At 38.1% G+C, this 20,598-nt stretch overlaps 1 protein-coding gene across 2 annotated transcripts in view; it reads right to left on the minus strand.

Annotated features, from left to right (window-relative positions):
• Positions 1 to 4,286: 4,286 nt before the first annotated feature.
• Positions 4,287 to 20,598, minus strand: part of LOC124165148 (protein prune homolog 2) — a 37,801-nt gene continuing 21,489 nt past the window's right edge. Inside the window, exons 10-12 of one of the 2 annotated variants that reach the window (XM_046542457.1) lie at positions 19,293 to 19,391; positions 6,458 to 6,526; positions 4,287 to 5,106 (exon numbers count right to left, since the gene is read on the minus strand). In XM_046542457.1, the coding sequence (XP_046398413.1) occupies positions 6,490 to 6,526; positions 19,293 to 19,391 (136 nt within the window). In that variant the 3' untranslated portion in view covers positions 4,287 to 5,106; positions 6,458 to 6,489. The remainder of the gene's footprint in view (positions 5,107 to 6,457; positions 6,527 to 19,292; positions 19,392 to 20,598) is intronic. The other variant, XM_046542455.1, reaches the window with a different exon arrangement.

A 20,598-nucleotide genomic window follows, 5' to 3' on the forward strand; every position in this document is an offset into this window, starting at 1 on the left:
ACACATACATTGAAAATACTGACGACAATCATCAATAGGAGAACAGAATGAAGAGCAGAGGAATTCCTGAATAAAGATCAATTCGTATTAAGGAAAAGCAAGGGCAAGAGACAGGTAATTATGGCTCTAAGGCTTCTCATAAAGAAGAGAATGGAGAAGAACAAACCAACTTTCAAACCATTTGCCAACTTGATGAGGGCCTTTGATAGCATGGAATTGAATTCAATGCTTAGAATTCTGAAAGAAATTGGGGTGCTCTGACATGATCTTAGAATTGTTAATATTTTGTATAAAAACCAAGTAGCTGCGATAAAATGTGGACACTAGTGTGCAGAAGCAAGAATAGGAAAAATGGGTGTGCACTGTCTCCCATAATTTTTAATGTTTACATCGAGAAATCCATCAATGAAATTTAGGAGAAGGCTTTAGGTGTCAATATCCATGCAAAAAGAATTAGTATGTTGCGATTGGCTGATGACATAGCAGTCATAGCTGAGACAGAAAGATTTGAAGAAGACGTTGATCAATACCTAACGGGCAATGACCAGATATCAGCAGAAAATCTACAAAAAGAAGATGAAGTTATTAGTACACATCAAAAGAGAGGAGGCTAGGACAAAAATTAAACTAGGGAAACAAAATCTTGTAGAAGCACAAGAGATTTATCACTTCAGAAGCCGAATGACCAATGATGGACGAAGCAAGAAAGAAATAGCAGAATAGGCAGAGAGGGCTTTCCACAAAAAGAGGAATCTTCTTGAGGCCGTTTTACACAGTACACGGAATTGCACAGTCTGACGTACGTGAGAAGGCGCAATCAAAATTGTGTCGTGTAAAGCGGTGAATTGCAAGAACACATGCGAGAATGCGTGGATGCGAGATGGCAAAATAGCTCGTTCTAATTTCATTCATGCATTCGCGCAATTCCATGCCATTTTAGAAATTAATGCAGCTCTAACCTGCGCAATTCCATGCCCCGTGTAAAACGACCTTTACAGACAAGAATACAGGCATAGAGGAAAGGAAACAATTCATCAGATGCTACATAAGGAGCATGTTCAGCAGCAAAGATGTCAAGAGTAGAAACATTCGAAATGTGGTGCTACCGAAGAAAGATGAAGGTTAAGTGGAATAGAATAGAATACTTTATTTGCCAAAGGATCAGAAAACGATGAGTAGGTACATCGATTCAGACATATGGCACGTCAGTATAAAATGGCTGAACCATCACCAGTAATATGGTAATGTCTGCAATGGGTTAGATGTATCAAAAATTTAAAATATACATGAAATAATAGAAAAATCAAATACAATGGGAATGATCGTTAATACAAAAGACTTAAACATTTACAAGTTCTCATCACATAGAAATTCTTTAAATGAGTAGATCAACCGTGTGAGTAACAAGGAAGACAAAGAAGAGGTGGGAGGAAAGAGAAATTTCCTAAAAACCTTAAACAGAAGATGGGACAACGTTACGAGGCATAATGGCCCACTGAAACAATTGTAGAAAGGTGGAAGGGAAGGAAAGGTGGAGGGGAAGAAGGGCCCCAAATGAGTTACAAAGGGCAGGTTATGAAGGATGTAAAAGAGAGAAAATAGATCGCTATGAGAAGGCTAGCGGATGGGAGAGAGGAATATAGAGCTGCGTCAAACCAATCCTAGAATTGTTGACTTATGATGATGATATCAAATGAGTTTGGTTTTTAAATTTCCCTATTACTTTGTTTACTTCAGCACTAAAAAAATTAATATAACTGATAATTTCATGCTTAACTCCGAGGGCTGGTTATGGGATTATGGAAATTGAAAGAACAAACTTGGTTAGGTTCACTGATGTATTTGAAAAAGCATGACCCAGGATTTATAACATGATTACCGGATGATGTAACCACATCATGTAACCCAGGTCATGCTTTTTCAAATATATTAGTGAACCTAACAAAGTTTATTCCTTAATTTTCCTTAAAAGTTCAGTCAAATTATGCTGTTATATAGTTTAAATTAACCCATTCATGGTTTTCAGATTAAAAAAAAGAATAACAAGTGTCTGACTCCAATTGCCAATCTGGATATGAGTCAGACAGTCCAATGATTTTCACAGAAAAATGTCTCTGCATAAACTGCTGTCCGGATTCAGATGCACAACTGATGAGAAAATGTTATTTAATCAATGAAAGGCTTGGAGGGCAGGTTATGGGATTATTTTTTGTTCTTTTTGGGGTTAAGGAGCAGCATCAAGATAAAAAAATGCAGAATAAAGAATTGAAAAAACTAAATATAGCTAATCCAAACTAAATAAATATTGTAATCATCAAAGTCTTCATGAAAATGAAATAAGCTCTTATAAAAAAATTTTTTTTTTAAACCAGCCTTTATATTTAGATTACAGGGGATGAGCAACGTTTATATATGACACAAAGCAAAAAAACTCAGTGACCCCGAAAAACCAAAAGTGACGTATTAAAAAAGTCACTATATTTATTAAATTTTCAGTGAATGGTAAGCCCCCTATGTTTCAAAATGCCACCCCTATGCTTTTAAATGCCTACCCCTATGTTAAAAATGCCACCCCCCTATGTTAAAAATGCCACCCCCCTATGTTAAAAATGCCACCCCGTACGTTTTATGTAACGGTAAAACAATATTCAAACATTTACAAAACCTTACAATTGTTAATAAATATATGAAGATCATAATTAGCTGTTGTACAGTTTTCACAAATTAAATGTATACACGAAAATCGACCATTTGGAACTTCTTAGATCAAAAACATGTTTTGGGGGGCTATAGGTTGACTGGGGGGTGGTTAAAGGGGGGTTGGAGAGAAAAAGTTATACATATTTTCATGTATTGTCATCGGAAATGAAGAAGTGTGCAAAATTTCAGCGTTTTTGCTTCACAGGAAGTGAGTCAAATTTGAGTTACAAGATTTGTACAAGACAAACAGACAAACAAACAGGTTGGTGAGTTGATATAAAGGCTGGAAAAAAGACTTTTTCTCAATTTGAATTATATCCACCAAAGACCTGTCATCTGTGTCTCGCCATTTAAATGTTTTCCAGTTTTCCATGCACATCAAAATATGGAAATGGGAGATTTTGATGAGGTCAAATCATGCTCAGGATATTTAGTTCCCCCTTGAATATTCACACTTTTCCACCCGGATTTCCATTGGCCAACTTTGTCTCCTCGAAATTGAGGGTGTTGGATGAAGGAACCCCATTGATGGTGTTTCTCAGCAGTTCAAATTACTGTTTGCATTGCATAGGATCAACCTGTAAACTTAAGTGTAAGTTTTGAAGAAGAAATTTAAAAACATAAAATAATCATAATATGCATCGGAAATCATAACATATAATGTAACCTGACGGGAGTTTCTCTAAGGAATATAACTGCATGTCCGCAAAGGAAGTTCAGTACATATTTCAGCAAAGAAATCCTTCCACCCAATTATTCTCCAGGTAAATTGTTCTTAAATCATAGCTCAGAATTTCTTCCTTTTTCCAGATGTTGTTTGGCAAAAATACAAAGATTCAATGTTGTCAATGGAAATGCCACCACTTCAACTCTATCGCGCAACTAACATAAACCACACAATCATTTATTTCTCTAGGCTCCGTTTGACTTCAGGTGAAGAAATGTCTGCATGCTGCCTGACTCAATGTGGAAAGAGAAGGAATAGGTTTGACACTCAAAATTGATATTTGACTGCATTGTAAATAATGTGGACTTGGAGGGAACATCTCTCTTCACGGATTATACGCACCTTTCCACTGATTGTAACTACAGTTACGGAGATTGCATTAGGAAGGTAGACAATGACATTCTTTCAAGAATATTTCTGGAATTAAATATGTTACAGCTTTGAGTCTAATAAAATACAGAAGGGCAATGTTAGGATTGCTTCCAAAAGGACACACTATAGGCTATGCAATCATATTATAGCGGTGCGTGGTGCAAACTGGAACAATTCCATAACATTTTTATATAAATGCACTTCTCAGTGTCCGACTTATAAATGGAATGATAGTATGTACTAAAGATCTACCAGCAAAAAGAGGTAATTTGTACACTAAAATCTATCCAGAAAACAAGTATATTCAGAGTGATTGCCAACATAAAGGCGTTAGTAGCCTGTCCAAAGTGGCATTGTCCAAAGAGTGTTACGTGTAAAAGAGCACTGGAAAGCATTACAGATGAGATGGCTGGCATATGAGGTAGGATTTGTCTACAACTAGAGTGAAATTAGGCAATAAGGGTAACAATATATGAAAAGCCACATGTTGTTTATCAATAACGGGCATTAGTGTATTTATTCCACTCTCTATAACATTACATTAACAAATGTTACAAACAAGTGTTTCAATCTCTAAGGATTTAATGTCCATAAAATCATGTGATAGAGCTGCATATTGTAAAAACAATAAATAAATAATTCACAATGCTCAATTATGAGTAACACAGAAATGTGAACAATAGATTGCAGCAGTTTATGGCAAAAGACGCCAGATTCAGGGGCTCTCGTTCAACCGTGAACATATGTGAATGCATGTATTTATGTATGTATGTACAGGATACAAAGGTATCCCTTCTCAAAGCAACTTTCCCCTTCACATTGATGACGACCAAAAGACACACTAACCAAGCATACCACACCGAAAGTGTATCCACATCGCTCTTCAGAGGAAAACAGTCAGCAGTCTGCAGTGAGGCGCAAGGGAGCGCAGCCATCCTCACAATTGGACAAGCTATTTCTCAGTCACACTACATGATATTGCCATCTGTGCTCGAAAATAAATGCACATACAATTTAAAATGCTTTCTATGAATGAAAATAATACTATAAAGAAATAAATTACACAAACATACAAATATAGTAAATAATAATAGTTATAGATACTTCATAAAAATATACATTTTCATGAAAGAGATTCCAGTATTAAACACTTCCAAATCAAGAGAGAAGACATCCTCATAAGCATGTTATTATGTATATCAATAGAGGAAATGGAAAAGTTTAAATAAATCCACAGTGAAACTTTTATTCATCACGATATCTTCTTCTGTTTTTTTAACTTCCTGATCATCAATTTAAATTCCAACCTGAAATTATAAAAGGCAATCATTAAGCATTATTACTGATTCATAAATGTCACTCTAAATACAACTGATAACTATTGTGAGGTTGCTCTTGACTACTAGATAACTCATTTACAGATTGTGAAGTGTTGGTTGATGGGTTATCTTCGGACCTTCGCTTTGACCTCTGATCATTCATATTTCAATGAAAATTGATACAGAGAAGTTTTTCTCCTCAAATATAAAGTCATGATGAGTTTTGCAAAGATTGATAAAACCTCTAAATAGTGCCTATTTTCAAAATGTTAGTTTTTCTCAAACAAAATTTTCATCAAAACATTTCTCTGTCAAGAATACACATAAACATATTTTTGATGACTTCTTTTTATAGTACATTCACAGTGAAACCTAAAATGCAACCAAAACTTTGCTTTAACTGCTAATTGTTAGAACAATTTCTCAAAAATACAACTTTAAATATTTGATATGATAATCATTACAGTAATCCCTTATTTGTTTACTTATAATAATTTGTACCATAGTACACCCTCACTTTAATTATTAATTCATTATGAAGGACTAATGGTAAAGCAAATGTCAGACTAGGCCCAAACGTAACTACACAATAGATGAGATATTATTCTAGTGAAAACACAATCAGTGTTATTTGAAATTCTAAAACTACTTGCAAGATCAGCTCAGACACTATGTCCGACACATTGTAAAGCTACTGCACTATGAATATTTCAATAAAAAATGGGACAATTTTCTTCCATAAAAGAGAGAAAAAATGTTGGAATCTCTCAGTATACAGTTCTTTTTTTTATGTTTCCAAAAAACTTGAAATGGTACTTTTTAGAGGAGGTAAACATGTACTACATACATACCAAATTTCATTAGTACATGAAAGGTCAAAGGTTAACTCCACTGCACAAGGAAGGCAAACTCTTCATACACATAGTCTTAAAAATATTCTCTGAATTTTCCTGGTTTTAACACTTTTCCAAGTTTATAGTGACACTACAAGAGAGAGCTTTGTCACAATTAGAAACTAATGACCTTCAACAAACATTTCACTCTTCAACACCAATGTATGCACCCAGAGCTTAGAAATGATCCCCAAAATGATCCTGACAATGAAGGTACGGAGTAGTTGTCCTTCCCTTTCACCACTTAACTCACCCAGTTACCCCACGAATCTGTGCCTCCAAAGTGGCACTAACTTTCCAAAACCCAAGTGCGTTCCATTGAATTAGTGTGCATTATCACTGGTGGTTGTACAAACACGAATTAACAAATGACTCTAGAAAACGAGTTTATGCGAATGGAAGACATTCAGATGTTTGGTTAAAGAGCATCAATGAATTTATCCTACCTTCATCAATCCAATGATTTATATCTTTGCTGTTACAAGGCTCCAAGGGTTTGTTTGATAGCATCATATCTGAAGAGGGAATGGAATTGAAGGAGGAAAATGCAAGATATTAGAAAAGGTTAATCCAAAACAAAACATTCACAACAATTCCAACTGCTGCTGCCCAGACATGCCTAAGGAAGTTACAACTTCAATCCATTATGTACTTATTACAATTACTTAGTTTTCATGAATACAAATAACATCCATACTATGTTAACAGTACAGAGTAAAGTTAAAAATAGACAAGGACAAAAAACCACATTAGCAAATTAGTCCCTCACTAGCAAAATAAGTTTGGTATACATTATTAATCAATAATTTCTATCAACAAAGAGTTCATCATTAATACCATTTTACAAAGTGAAAGATTTTTTACAAACAAATAAACAAGACACTGTGTGCCTGTACGAACAAAACTAGAGCAGCCTCCATTTTGCATTCATTCAATCATAAAAATCAACCATTTGAACAGAATGCATCATTCCAAATGCAAGATTTTGTACAAATAAATGCACTTTGTAAAACAGCCTATAACCTCCTTAGAGTTCCAAAAAGTTTCAATCAAAGTTAGTTAATATTATAAGTAAACTATCTGAACTACAACCAGAGAATAGCATAACATTTAACAAAAGAATTCAGAAAGGATTCAATTATTAATTTGTCAAAGATAGACCTCAAAAATGTGAATAAAATATTAGCTCCTTAACATAGTCACTTAATATCAGTTTAAAACAAAAATCCCATGGACTGTGAAGCCATCTTCAAAAGCCTACACCACATTAGAATGTGCAAACTTATTATACAGATGAGGATGAAGAGGTGACAGAGTTTCCGGGAAGTTGGAGTCATCCATTAACTGCAATAGGCATTTAAGAGGGTGCACCTGAATTTCACCTGATTTCATGGAAGGGGGTGTCCCAGCAAATATCATCCAATTTGTTTCCACCATAAATACTGAGAATTGCAAAAAAATTGAGTTAAGCAAAAACTTGCATCCACAATAAGATGCACTCTTACACAATAATACTTATCGCGGGATTGCAAACACCAAAAAATAGCACAGAGTAGCCCTCAATTTATAAGCTGCCAGCAGCTAGCGAAAGATTTAATCCATTATTTATTTCCCTATAAATCCTTTTACCCTGCTCTGTGTCCAAATTCTTCTACTTCCTTCTCTCCTCCATTTTACCATTGCCTCCATAATCCACAGCTTCTTTATCCTTCTACTGTCAACGTAGCCAATTAACTTCTCTGCCTCTTTGACTATTACCGTTTTAATATTATCCCACCCTTCCTTTACAGTCTGTGTATTTTCAATCTCCCGTACACTTATGTCCACTAGTTCCTGATATTCTCTCCTCATAATTCCCTTCAGATCATCTACATTCCCTTTCCTCGCTTTCCTATCTTTCATAAGTCTTTTGAATCTTACATTGCATTTCATAAGCACTAGGTTGTGGTTTGAGTCCGCATCCGCTGCAGGTAAGCTGTGCGATATTTTAACACTATTCCTAAACATCTGTCTGACCATGATGTAGTCTATCTGTTATCTCCTCACATCCCCAGGACCTTTACATATGTACCTTCACCCTTTATGATGATTGAACCACGAGTTTGTGATGAATAATTTGTTTATCCTGCATAATTCTGCTGCTTTCTCTCTCCTGTCGTTCCATATTCCTACTCCAAATTCTCTTATTCGGTTCCCATCCCTCCCTTCCCCAAATGAAGCATTCCAGTCCCCCATCACTACTAGATTTTCTTACCCGGAGTTTCTCTTATTAATTCCTCGAGCTGTTCATACACCTCATCTACTTCTTCTTCCCTATGATTACTTGTGGGCATGTAAACTTGAACCACCAAGAGGTTGGTGGGCCGTGCCTCAATTTCTACCAACAGAATCCTATCCCTTACCTGGTCTATGCCTACCACACGCTTACCCATCTTCCCGTTTAATACTAAAGCTACCCCTCGCTGGCTTTCCTCCCCACCACTATATATATATAACCCTGAAACCATCACTCCAGTAGTCCCCCCCATCCCTCCACCTCACCTCGCATAATCCCAAGATATCTATCCTCCCTTTATCCATTTTGATATTTTCTAACTTCCCTGCCCTCATCATTGCCCTCACATTCCACGTCCCTACATTTATTGCAGACTTTTTCTTCTCCATCTTCTTGGTCTTCTTTGCTTCTTCCTTGATTGCTGCTGCTGCTGGTGATAAGTCTCTTTAGGGATTTCGCATGTTGACGACCCCGAGGACCTTGCCGACCTCGCTGCTGTAAACAACACCCGCCCTTTGCAGACAGATCTGTTCGATGAGTTCCCAAGGCTCATTTGTTTGTATTCAATGTTTTCAGGGAAGAGATAGTTGGTAGGGTTTCCCACTTCCATTCCAACAGTGTGTTTTTACATGACACTATCATGTGGACTACCTTTCGTCTGGCTCCTACCCTTTGACCTATCTGGCATGGGTGGCCCAACCGGTAATAATTTAGAATTAATCCTGCCAGTGCAGCTCTAGGGGTCATAAGAATGCGCAAGCCTTTCCACCGCTACAAGGGCTACCGTTGTAGCCTAAGGGAAAGGATTGTTAGTATAGGAAGTGAAAAAAAAGCTTCAACACATTCAAACTGAAATTGTCATATGCATTCTCCATTCAAAAAAATACCTCTTATTCTTTGTGAGTACATAATAGAATAAAAAGAGAGCAGCACATAAATGTTTAATCCACCACTGGAAGGCGGTTGAGTCAAATAACATTAATCTCTCACCCAAGAGGAGGGAAGGGGGCATAATAATTAATATACACGACCTTATGAGCATGAGAACAATAAAAAACAGAAATAAATTAAAAACAAACGAATGTATGACAATGTCAGTTTTCCCTCTAGAATGCTAGAGGTTAAACTTTTGACCTATACAAGGTAAAAATTCCACAGAGGAAAAAGCATTTGGATTGACCCGATTCTGGAGGCCCCAAATCCACACAATCACAGCATCCTTCTCTCCTCCACAGAGCGATATTGCCTTTAGAGGAGATTATGATTAATGCTGCCCGACAGAGTACAAAGTAGGGCTGTGCGAGACTCTCGACCACCCGAGAGTCTCGACGGTCGAGACGAGAATTTCATTTCTCGGCATTGTCGGGACGAGACTCTCGCCGCGCGGAGAGTCTCGCCTGGGTCGAGAGTCTTGACGAGAGTCGAGAAGTCTCGCCCCTTCGAGATTTCTCGACACCCGTCGAGACTCCCGCTTCCTCGAAAAAATAACACTATTTCTATTTTAGACATTGAAAATAATTTAGCAAAAAGATTATTTTAAGACATCATATATACCTCCAAAACTAAAAATAGTTGTAATATAAGATCGACAGTGACAATTTAAGCATATTTTATTATTTAATCAGGCAAAATTGACTGGTAACCATGAACCTTAGTTACCATAAATAAACATTTCAAAAAATATATAAAATTCTATAGAAATAAACGATGATCTATTTTTTTTATGATCAAGTGAATGTTTCTTTTCTATTATATTACTATAATATTTAACATTGATGTAACTCTTTAACATGCCTGTGTATCAAAATTATTTGCTCAATTTAATTACAAGCCCTGATAATGGATTGTAAATAAACGGAAACGTTGGCACAATTTACATTTCAATTTAAAGACCTACACTCCATGATTCAAATTTTATATTAAATATTTCCAAAACTAAAATTAGTTATAAAATAAGATCGACATTGACAATTTAAGCATATTTTATTTTTTCTATTGAATTCAATAGAATTTTATATATCTTTTTGAAATGTTTATTTATGGTAACTAAGGTTCATGGTTACCAGTCCATTTTGGTTGATTAAGTAATAAAATATGATTAAATTGTCAATTAAATAAAATATTTTTATAGTGTGAATAAATCCATAAAAGTAGTAAGGGATACCCCAGTAATCTCTATTAACGACTGATTGCGGTATTAATCGGAATTTCTCGCCTTGCTCGGGAGTCTCGACGGATGTCGAGAAATCTCGAAGGGGCGAGACTTCTCGACTCTTGTCAAGACTCTCGACCCAGGCGAGACTCTCGCCGCACCGAGAGTCTCGTCCCGACAATGCCGAGAAATGAATTTCTCGTCTCGACCGTCGAGACGAGACTCTCGCACAGCTCTAGTACAAAGCCACATGGCAGCATGTTTACACACACATCGCCAATATCCAATGGACATAACTTTAAATGCAAGGACATTCACCTTTCACATAATCCATGGAAATAACTGCAAAATATAGACAGAAATACTTGGAAGGAGTCGCCCAAAAGAGCATATCAAGAGCAAAAATTCCACCTGACTTCATAACAACTTTTCATATCCAATTCCTCCGACTTCTTGACTGATTTATTGTCTGAATTTTAAATTTCCCAAATTTGTATATACCTAATTGGGAAAGCAGTCATCTAAGGAGTTTTAACCCTTTCGAGACGGCGGAGTTTTCGTCTTAGCATGACGGCTGTACTGAGCCCCACGAGACTCTTCTTTCTCGTGGTACTCATTTTTGGAGGACATTCGTTATGAAGGGTCCCGCTGAACTTTTTTCGACCCCTCCACGCTGGGACTCCGCATTATCTCGGACTCCGAGAGTAGTAGTGCTCCCTCCTTTCCGGGTTTATGACCATACCTGCGGCAATGGTTTGCTGTCAACTTATGTATTGCTTATATGTATTTAGCAAATGGATAATTGTTGCTTGCACGTAAATTGCAGACTTTGAATTGAATTCCTCATTTTTTTATGAGAATTGTCAAATTTTAAAGGAAGTTCTAAGGTCAATATTAAAGCATTTAATGCAGCAGCAATTTCCATGTTGATGTTTATACATAACTCGAGATATAAGTTAATATTTATCGTAGGATTTCGTTTAAAAATTGTAAACGCTGCTCAAAAAACAAATAATTCAATTCTTACAGGTTTATTAGTTGTAAAGTAGTTTATTTCTTATGAGAAATGAACAAATATTTATTTTGAAAACTGACTAGATAAACAATTGTACGACCGCTGTCCCTTACCGCTAAGAGGGGTTATAAAAGACGAGGGATCCGGGTACCTGCTCCCCGGATTTCGAGGGTAAATCCTAAACCCCGCAGGATTGGGTCCCGAGACAAAGACGACGTAAACCCGCGACAGTCCTAAAAGGGGGAGAGCTAGAAAACGTATATATGTATACGGCTTACATTCTCCTGGCCAGGAAAATCTCACACGTAAATGTACGGCCATCGTCTCCCGGGTCAGGAAACGTCCACACGTGTCCATATGTGTATAGTAGGGAAAAGGTTAAGGAAAACCACACCAAGGCATGTTATTATGAAATAAAGAGTCGATCAGCACAGAGTTACATATCACTTCCCTATTAGGCCACGATGTCAACAAAGAAATAGCCCCTCCAAAACAGAACAACACTTAATCAATGGCGCTCAACCACACCTTTCTCTCCAGTTTTTCCCTCACCACTTTCCCTTGACTGTCCCTGACCTGTATGAGCCCTGTACAAGGAGGAAAAATCATTTGCCGTAACAAACCCAGATCCCCCAATTTCATGCCAGATACTCTACCATTCCAAAGGCCGTGACTCAACCTAGGAAAGGACTGAGGATTGGCTGCGAGTGGTACAGCACAAATTCACAGCACCACAGTGCGCTTAAATCCCAGTCAGGGTAAGTCATTTTTCAAATTTTCACTCTTTGATGAGTACTTTTGGCTGATTCTGCAAATGTATTTCACAGTCAACTTTGCAGGCATTACCTTGAATAATCTTCATTAAATAGAAGCAAGCAATCATTAAATGTAAACTATGAATTTTAAATTCAATAACAGTTAAGACCCAATACCAGGTCAATTACGCAGCATAAGCATGCACACTCTTTAAATCTTCCAGCACCTTCCAGTCTAGATATATTATTAATAAATATAAACACAAGATAAATTGAAAATGATAGCATTCACAAGCGTCTATTACGTAATGACACTCAAATACATTGTCAAAATAAGTTCCACACCACAATCCTTGCGTTAGTCAAAGTGCTGTTAGTTGGTTAGGCAGTGTGGAGAGAGAGAGAGAGAGGATCATTATTCTACAACCCGCTACTGTATCTAGTGAGGAGAGAGGTAGAAAAGACAAAATCAGAGCAGAGGGTGCAGAATGAAGAACACACACTTAGTGGTGGATATAAGGGAGGGAGACCGAAATCTTTCATGAACACATTCATCGTTGTATGCACAATAATTAGGGATGAGAAATTCAAGCATGGAATACTGCCTCGCTTTCCTAAAATCTATTCTCGGCCATAGATGATATGTTCTTGACAACCCTAGCTCAAATCAGGATTATTATATACAACAATTTGAATAAATTCATGCCCCACTAATAAAAACTTATGTATGTCATAAATATGAAAGTTATAACAGATAATATAATTCCAGTCGTACCAACAATCCAAGCAATACCATACTACAGATGAAATAGGAAGCAAAATTACAATTCGTGTACTATCAATTTCAAAAGTATGTACCCACCCAGGAGTCCCACTTAACTGATAGGGCCAGGTCTGTGAAAACTTATAAGGTTGGCACATAAAGCGACCTGCATCCCTCACTCGTATGCCACCAAGAGCCAGCAAGGACGGAGGTGGACACGACCTAGCTACCGCAGCTGGAGTCCAGAAGCATACGCCCAATCAAAATTATGATTAGCAGATGGAATGTACTGAGGTAACTCACATTGGGCTGTCGGAATATTTTCTTTCGGGCTCTGTGGCGAGGATTTTCTTACCTTCAGATTCATATTTGGACTCACAGTGTATCTGTTATCAATACGAAGTTCCGTGGCCAAGTAGGTCTATATTGTGCACAGTAGTTGCGGTAAAGTTCTGGGAGGGTTGAGTCAGAAATGTTCATACTTTTTTCACTTTTTAAAAGAGACATCCTGAACATCAACGTAATCTATGCAGATAACTCAAGAAAAGCTCTCCAACCCTCCCAGAACTTTACCGCAATTACTGCACTCTGTATAGACCTACTCAGCCACAGAACTTTGTATGGGTAACAGATAAACGGTGAGTTCAAATATGAATCTGAAGATAGGAAAAATTTCGCCACAGAGCCTGAAAGAAAACACTCTGACAGCCCAAAGTGAGTGTGGAAGTGAGTTTCCTCGGTACATTCCATCCACTAATCTTAATTCAGATTGGGCTCATGCTGTTGCCGTTTGACTCCAGCTTCGGTAGCTAGGATGCGTCCACCTACGTCCTCGTCAGCTCTTGGTGGGACACGAGTGAGGGATGCAAGTCGCTTTATGTGCCAACCTCACAAGTTTTCACCACCCGGCCCCATCAGTTAAGTCGGACTATTGGGTGTCTACATACTTTTGAAAACGATCGTACACACATATATACAGATACAAATTCCACAAGGAGATCTGTAAGCCAAGCATGGATTTAGTTACATTAACAATCAAGACAAAAATGATTCCAGCAATATGCTCACAATAAGTTTTGCATAAAAAGTGAATGAATATGTTAATAGAATTATAAATGCTCAAGCCATATAGGTAATGGCTTCTTCGTCATCTTTCACATTTCATTCATGGCAATCAGAGCGCAAAAGAAAACCATGTAGTATATGCTTGCAGGCAATTTGGCTTTTAGTCGAGTGCCATCCTCAAGATTGCACCGTGTCATGGTTCGCACCAACTTCCCATTTTCCATTTCCCTGACTTCTCCCTTCACCCTATTTTTTCACTTTCCTCAGTTCACATCAACGGCAAAGCACTTATATACACAGACATAGTAGAAAGATGTATGAACGAGAAATGAGGTTTGAAGTTGAAATTCAAAATGGAAATAAAATGAGAAATATAAGTGTGTAGTATACCCAAAAAAATATGAGATTGTAAAAAATACCACAAACCATTAAATGTCTAACCTACCCCTGACTTCCCATTGTTGCAGCAATTAGGTGGTTGTTTGCACTTATTTTTGCAGCTTCTTAGTGTAATGGTTCAGACCCCATTACAGTGCATTTTACTCGGCGCATTTCTTCCCTACCATTTACCCGCTCCATTCCAAAGAGCTTTCCCAAACCCCCCCCAGACCACGGCCCGTGGAGGAAAGCGTGAATGAGTACGTAGGGATGAATGTGGTTCCTCCTCCCTTTTCATTGTGCGTTACCCCCACCCCAAGTTGAGGGATAATAAAAAGGTGGTGCGCGTAGAAGAAGTAGATAATTTTGAAGTGACTGTCGGGCAGAGCCCATGCCCGAAATTTGGGTGCGACACACGGCAGAGAAGACGAGGGGCCCAAACAGATCATTTCAGACTGATTGGTCTGAAAGAAGAGACCCCCCCTGTCCGAAGGAGCAAGGACCAGCTGAAGAGGACGCATTACCTCCGTTCCGGATGCAGCTTCCTCCAACAAGGGAGAAAGGAGTGCAGTAAATGGAAAGAGAGAGTGTTTGGATCCAACCTGGTCGAGACTCGGACTACGATAAAGTAAGATTGCAGCTATTCCCCCCCCAAAGCCCCCTTGTGTCTCCTGCCAAGCCAAGTTAAGACAAACAGTCACGGAACGCACCCGTTACTCAGTGAAAGTGAAATTAATCACCAAGTAAAATTAACATTCGCATCAAAATTACATTCGTTGGGATGGACTTTCATTTACCTCCCTCTAAGAAAAGAAGAAGAAATCATTGAAAGTGTATCATTATTTACGTGTTCACAACCGAACTTTATTTTGTTGTTATCATTTGCTATTCTGATTTTCATCTTGAAACCAAGTTATCTTGTTGTGTTTTTTTTTAATCATTGATGTTTCATAAATTGCTCTCACCAATTCATACTTCATTAGTGCATAAGAGGGTTTCTTTTGTTTTTGTCATATGCAACCTTATTTGTTTGAATTATATTTTGTTTCGCTGAAAGTGTTGAGTAAGTGTTTTGTTTTAATTCCTTCACGGGTCACCACCAGGAAAAATATCCCTCGCCCTTCCTTTCGTCCCCTTTGTTTTTCTTTCCGTGAATGCGTTGTGGAAGAGTGCATAAGTGCCCGAATGTCACCCATCAGGTTGAATCGGGAACCCCCCACCCGCAATTATTTCCAAAGAAGGGGAATATTTTTAATTTATGAGAATTACACGAAGAGAGTGGCATAGTTTTGTCCCATAGGTCCCATGCGGGAGGGATCCACGCGGATTTATATACAGTGGAACTTGGTTAGTATGTTTCTGAAGGGACCACGAAAAATGAACGTACTAGCCAGGAAAACGTACTAACGAGGAAAGTAAATAATAGCAGTCGGGGTTATTGCAATCAGTGAAAAAGTCGTCATAATTACAATTACTATCGGTAGTTCTCATAGGATCGCCTTCCTGAACTCTTTTCACATTTAAAATCAAGAAAATGAGCGCTACCATGAAAAACAATACCATGTGAATAAAAATCGCAATTTTTCATGGACATCCCGGAGACGATTTCATGATTACGGCGTCTATCTCCCGTGATTTATCCTATATATATTTACAGAACGAGGACGAGTGAAGCTCAGACAAGCAAAGACAAGTCATTTTTCTTTCTCACAGCGTACTCGGAGAATATAACAACAACCCGGAGTAAGTCAACTGGTTTTTTAAACATCATAAAAATTGGGCAAAATTATATTGACTTTCAAATTACGGCAACAGCCGTAGACATTCGCTTCTGGAATGATACCATTTCGATTGTAAAATCGATCGATATATCGACTGATGACACGCAAGATTATTAGATTACGACGTAATTACAAGAAAATTTTATATTAAACAGTTGAAATTTACTTTCAAAATTTGTCTAATGTCGTCTGCTTTCGTTCCGAGATCAATTATTTTTAAGCTAAGCTCCGCGTGGAGATCCTGAGGATCGTCTGCTCCCGCAACAGTAGTCAAGTAAATATGCACGACGTCGAGTTTATGGAACAGTACTGCTTTAGATAATGTGGAAATTGTCTGACTCATTTCTTCATCATGATAACTCGTGCAATAGCAACAATTGCCCACTCACGAACTTTGTGCGCAGCAGTGGGCACTCCCAAGCGCTCCAAAGGCAACAGAAGGTGAGGAGCTCGGGGTGGGGAAAATTGGGGCTTCTTATTGGTTGTAGTTTTTCATAGTCAGACATTCCCGAAAAATGGCCGCATTTTATTTTTCATCACGTCACAAGAATTCAGAAATGCATTTGGATAAATTACAGTAGAAGAAAGAGATGTGGAATGAATGGAAGAATGTTAATGACTAATGATAATAAATTAAATCATGAATTCAGACGTTTGCGACCCTTAAGAAGACACTAGAGAACGAATTGCGGGTTGCGTCACGGCAAGCAATTGAGCGTACTAACCAGGAAAGCGCAATTTTTTCAAACGTACTAACCAAATTCTTTTACCTGTATTTTGTTCGGATGGTACCGGGACCGAGGGAAATCGCCGTACTAAGGAGGAAAACGTACTAAGGAGGAACGTACTAACCAAGTTCCACTGTATTTTCTTTTGTTTTTGTGCGACGTCTCCCCCCGGTTCTATTTTGGTATCCGGGCGAGCCAGGGGTGGGATGCCACATTAGTCGTTAAAGTAGTCCTGTTGGCCTTCAGGTCGGCCAAATTTGTGCCAATAACCTCCGCTTCCCTCTCCTCCACCTCCTTTTCTGAATGCAAACGAAATAGAAATGCCCACCTTGCTGTAAAAACTTAGCAATGCCCCACATGCTCAACGACTATTTTCACCTTAATACAGCGCCTGTTTCAGTATTTCCCTGACTTCCAGTGCACATTCCTACTTCCCTCACATTTCCCTGAGCCGTATGAACCCTCGTCGCTGCATCTTTCTACTATGACCGTGTGAATGAGTGCTTTGCCGTTGACGTGAACTGAGGGAAGTGAAAAAATGTGGTTGACGGAGAAGTCAGGGAAATGGAAAATGGGAAGTTGGTGCGAACCATGACATGGTGCGACCTTGAGGATGGCACTCGACTAAAAGCCACATTGCCTGCAAGCATATACATACATGATTGTTTTCTTGTACACACCTAGGGTGGTCCAAAAAAACTTATTTGAAACTAGTGAGTGGGGATGAATTTTTTGTGTGTTTAATTTCTTTAGTTAACACTACCTAAATGGCCATTTCCCTCATCAGAAACTGTATCCTGAAGATAATACTTACCAGGGGCGGATCCAGGAATTTTTTCTGGGAGGGGCACAAGCAAGGCCGTATCCAGGATTTTGTTCAGGGGGGGGCACAAGGATACTTTGTTATACAAAACGAACGAAATGATAATGGGACCGTATTAAAAATCTAGCATATTTTTAAGGGTCTGGAGGGGGCACGTGCCCCCGTGCCCCCCCCCCCCCTGGATCCGCCTATGATACTTACTAATGATGAGTATGAAAAACAGTGGTGATGAATTGTCTCTCTTATGTGAACAAAATTTTTTTAATTATTGGAATATTGTTTTGGAGGTGAGAATAGGTAAATGTCATTAGTTTTTGACCCATTCAAAATCAAGACCCTCACTGGGAAAGATAATATTTATTACTAGAAGTTTTTTTTTTAACTGATAACCACAACGTCTGACGTGGAAATATGAAAAACCCACAGTTTACCTCCGATGTGAAGTAGCAAATTTTCAATAATGAACTCCAGAAATTTTCAAACCCTAATCAGCAAATCTGAAAACAATCAAGCTAATTTTTTTTAGATTGGAAAATCAGCTGAACTTCTTTTGGTGCTTGAAGTTTTGTACGCAAACAAAACACAAAAAAATCAGCTTTATTGCACAACATTTGACCTGACACATTGAGCTAGAAATGTTCAGCCTAAAAAGATCATGATGCTGTTTAGTTTACAGTTTACAGGGTGACTTCCAGGGTTCCTACAGCAACATACGGCAGAAGGGGAACAAATTTAAGTGACTTAAGTTATTTTTCCTGGGTGGATGAGCCACAAAAACATCTTGACTAACTTCAGTGAACAGTGACTGGACTGTTGATTACATTTACATTTTGTATCGCATTCCTGATTTCAGCCTCTGCAAATGTGTAATGGGGAGTAAAATAAACGTTCTCACAAAATCAGGTTGATTTCAGGTTTGGCATTAAAAGGTCACTCAATTGTGCCCCACTAATGCTTTGCTGATTCAGAGTGGCTACCACTACACAAGGAGTTCTTTTCACCCAAAATGACACCACCTAAAATGTGACTTTCATGTTGAAAAGCACAAAAAAGAAACAAACCGAAAATAACTCATTCTTTAATCCGATATAAAAAAAGATACTTATCCTCATCTAACCAAACCACTCCAAAACACTCCCATCTCATGATGAAAATTCAACCTTATGAATATGTACATCATACGATTATCAATCTTAAGTAAATACTTAAAATAAATATATCTTGGAAAAATCAACCTATTTCGACCCACACAATCCCAAATATGTACTCTGATTCTGTTTATATCTGCATATAAAGTTGCCCACATGTAACAGGGCAACAACAAGGGTAACCTACATACCGAAATAATATTCTGTACAATGCTATGATCACCCACGCAAACATGAAAACAAGATGTCACCTTAATTCATCATTCATTGAATTTCAACCCGAGGGCAAAGCACATTTGAAATGAAATGATTATTCATGATGCCATTGGGTATTGATACATGTGATGGGGTAAAAGGGTGAACACACACGTAGTCAGTTTGAATGGATGGCTACTCACTGTCTCACTCTCTCTGGAATGTGCATCTGCTCCAGTGGAACATATTCGGCAAGCTCCGACAGATCGTTGACAAAATTCAGTTTCCTACTGAACTTGGAACTGAAAAATAATAAAACATTAGAGAAACTCTTGCAAGAGCTACTTCAAAAAGATTCATGGTCAATATGGAGCTTTTTCGAGTATCGAGCACAAAATGTTCAACCAATTTTAATCCTCTTCCCATGCATGCAAAAATAAGCAACCGCCCCCCCCGCTGGCTCACGCTTGAAGACATTCACACTCATTTGCATTTGCTTTGTATAAATCAATCGAGAAATTTTAGACAGTTTTGCAAGTGCATCCAAAGGGGCAGCATCACATGATTACTACAATTAACACAATATAAAGTACTCTAGTGGTATTTACAAGTGAATTAAAAATAATTAAAGTAATTCTTTATTATTTATTATTAAGGGCTGACACCCACTCTCAAATTTCCCCTTTAATGGCTTTCCTCCAAAGGGATTTTATGGAAAAATGCAACAATTATATTGTGAAATAAGATTCTAAAATTAAATTTTATTAATTTTTAAAATTTACCGCGAGCTCTGCAACAATGAAGCACTTGACATTGCAAGTTTTGAAATTGTCACAAAAAAAGAGAGCAATTTTGAAGTACCGAAGCAATGGCAGGGCGCCATTGGGTCAGGTTACCCTTTCACGATATTATATTAAAAAATAAAATTTACATTGAGTGTAAATTAACTGCTGCTCAACCACTGTTTCTTTCCCCACTCCACTAAGAGCAAGGCCTTCCTGTCTTGCGCAAGCAATGTTGTGACTCCCTCTCATCAATCAATCAAAACAAGCTTCCCCTCCTCAAGCAGCGCCAATTAGGGATGTGCGAGTCCTCAAAACACTTGAGTCGAGTACCAACTACTAGCATTACGAATGTCGAGTCCAGTAGTTTCGGTTACAGAGCTTTCGAGGCTAGTAGGTCCAGCAATCTGCCGACAGGAAGCACTATCATGAAACTCATGTAATAATACAGTTTTTAAAGCCAATAACGCATTCTAATGCCTTGGCCTGGTAGCTTCAGCTTGCTGCATACACTATAGTTGTTGACCTGGGTGCCGAATACCTTTACGTCAGACTTCCGACCCAGCGCACACTGGTCCAAAATCGGAAAAAGCTGGAATGAAGTCAAAACTGTCCTTTGATAGAGACTTGAAACTAACCGTAAATACTCATAAATTATTACCAGATATAGATTTATATGCCATTTTACATAAATACGACCCTTTAGTGTTGATAAAGTAGCCCAAAC

This window comes from Ischnura elegans, chromosome 9 (genome assembly GCF_921293095.1).
Source record: "Ischnura elegans chromosome 9, ioIscEleg1.1, whole genome shotgun sequence".
In the NCBI taxonomy this organism is placed as follows: domain Eukaryota; kingdom Metazoa; phylum Arthropoda; class Insecta; order Odonata; family Coenagrionidae; genus Ischnura; species Ischnura elegans.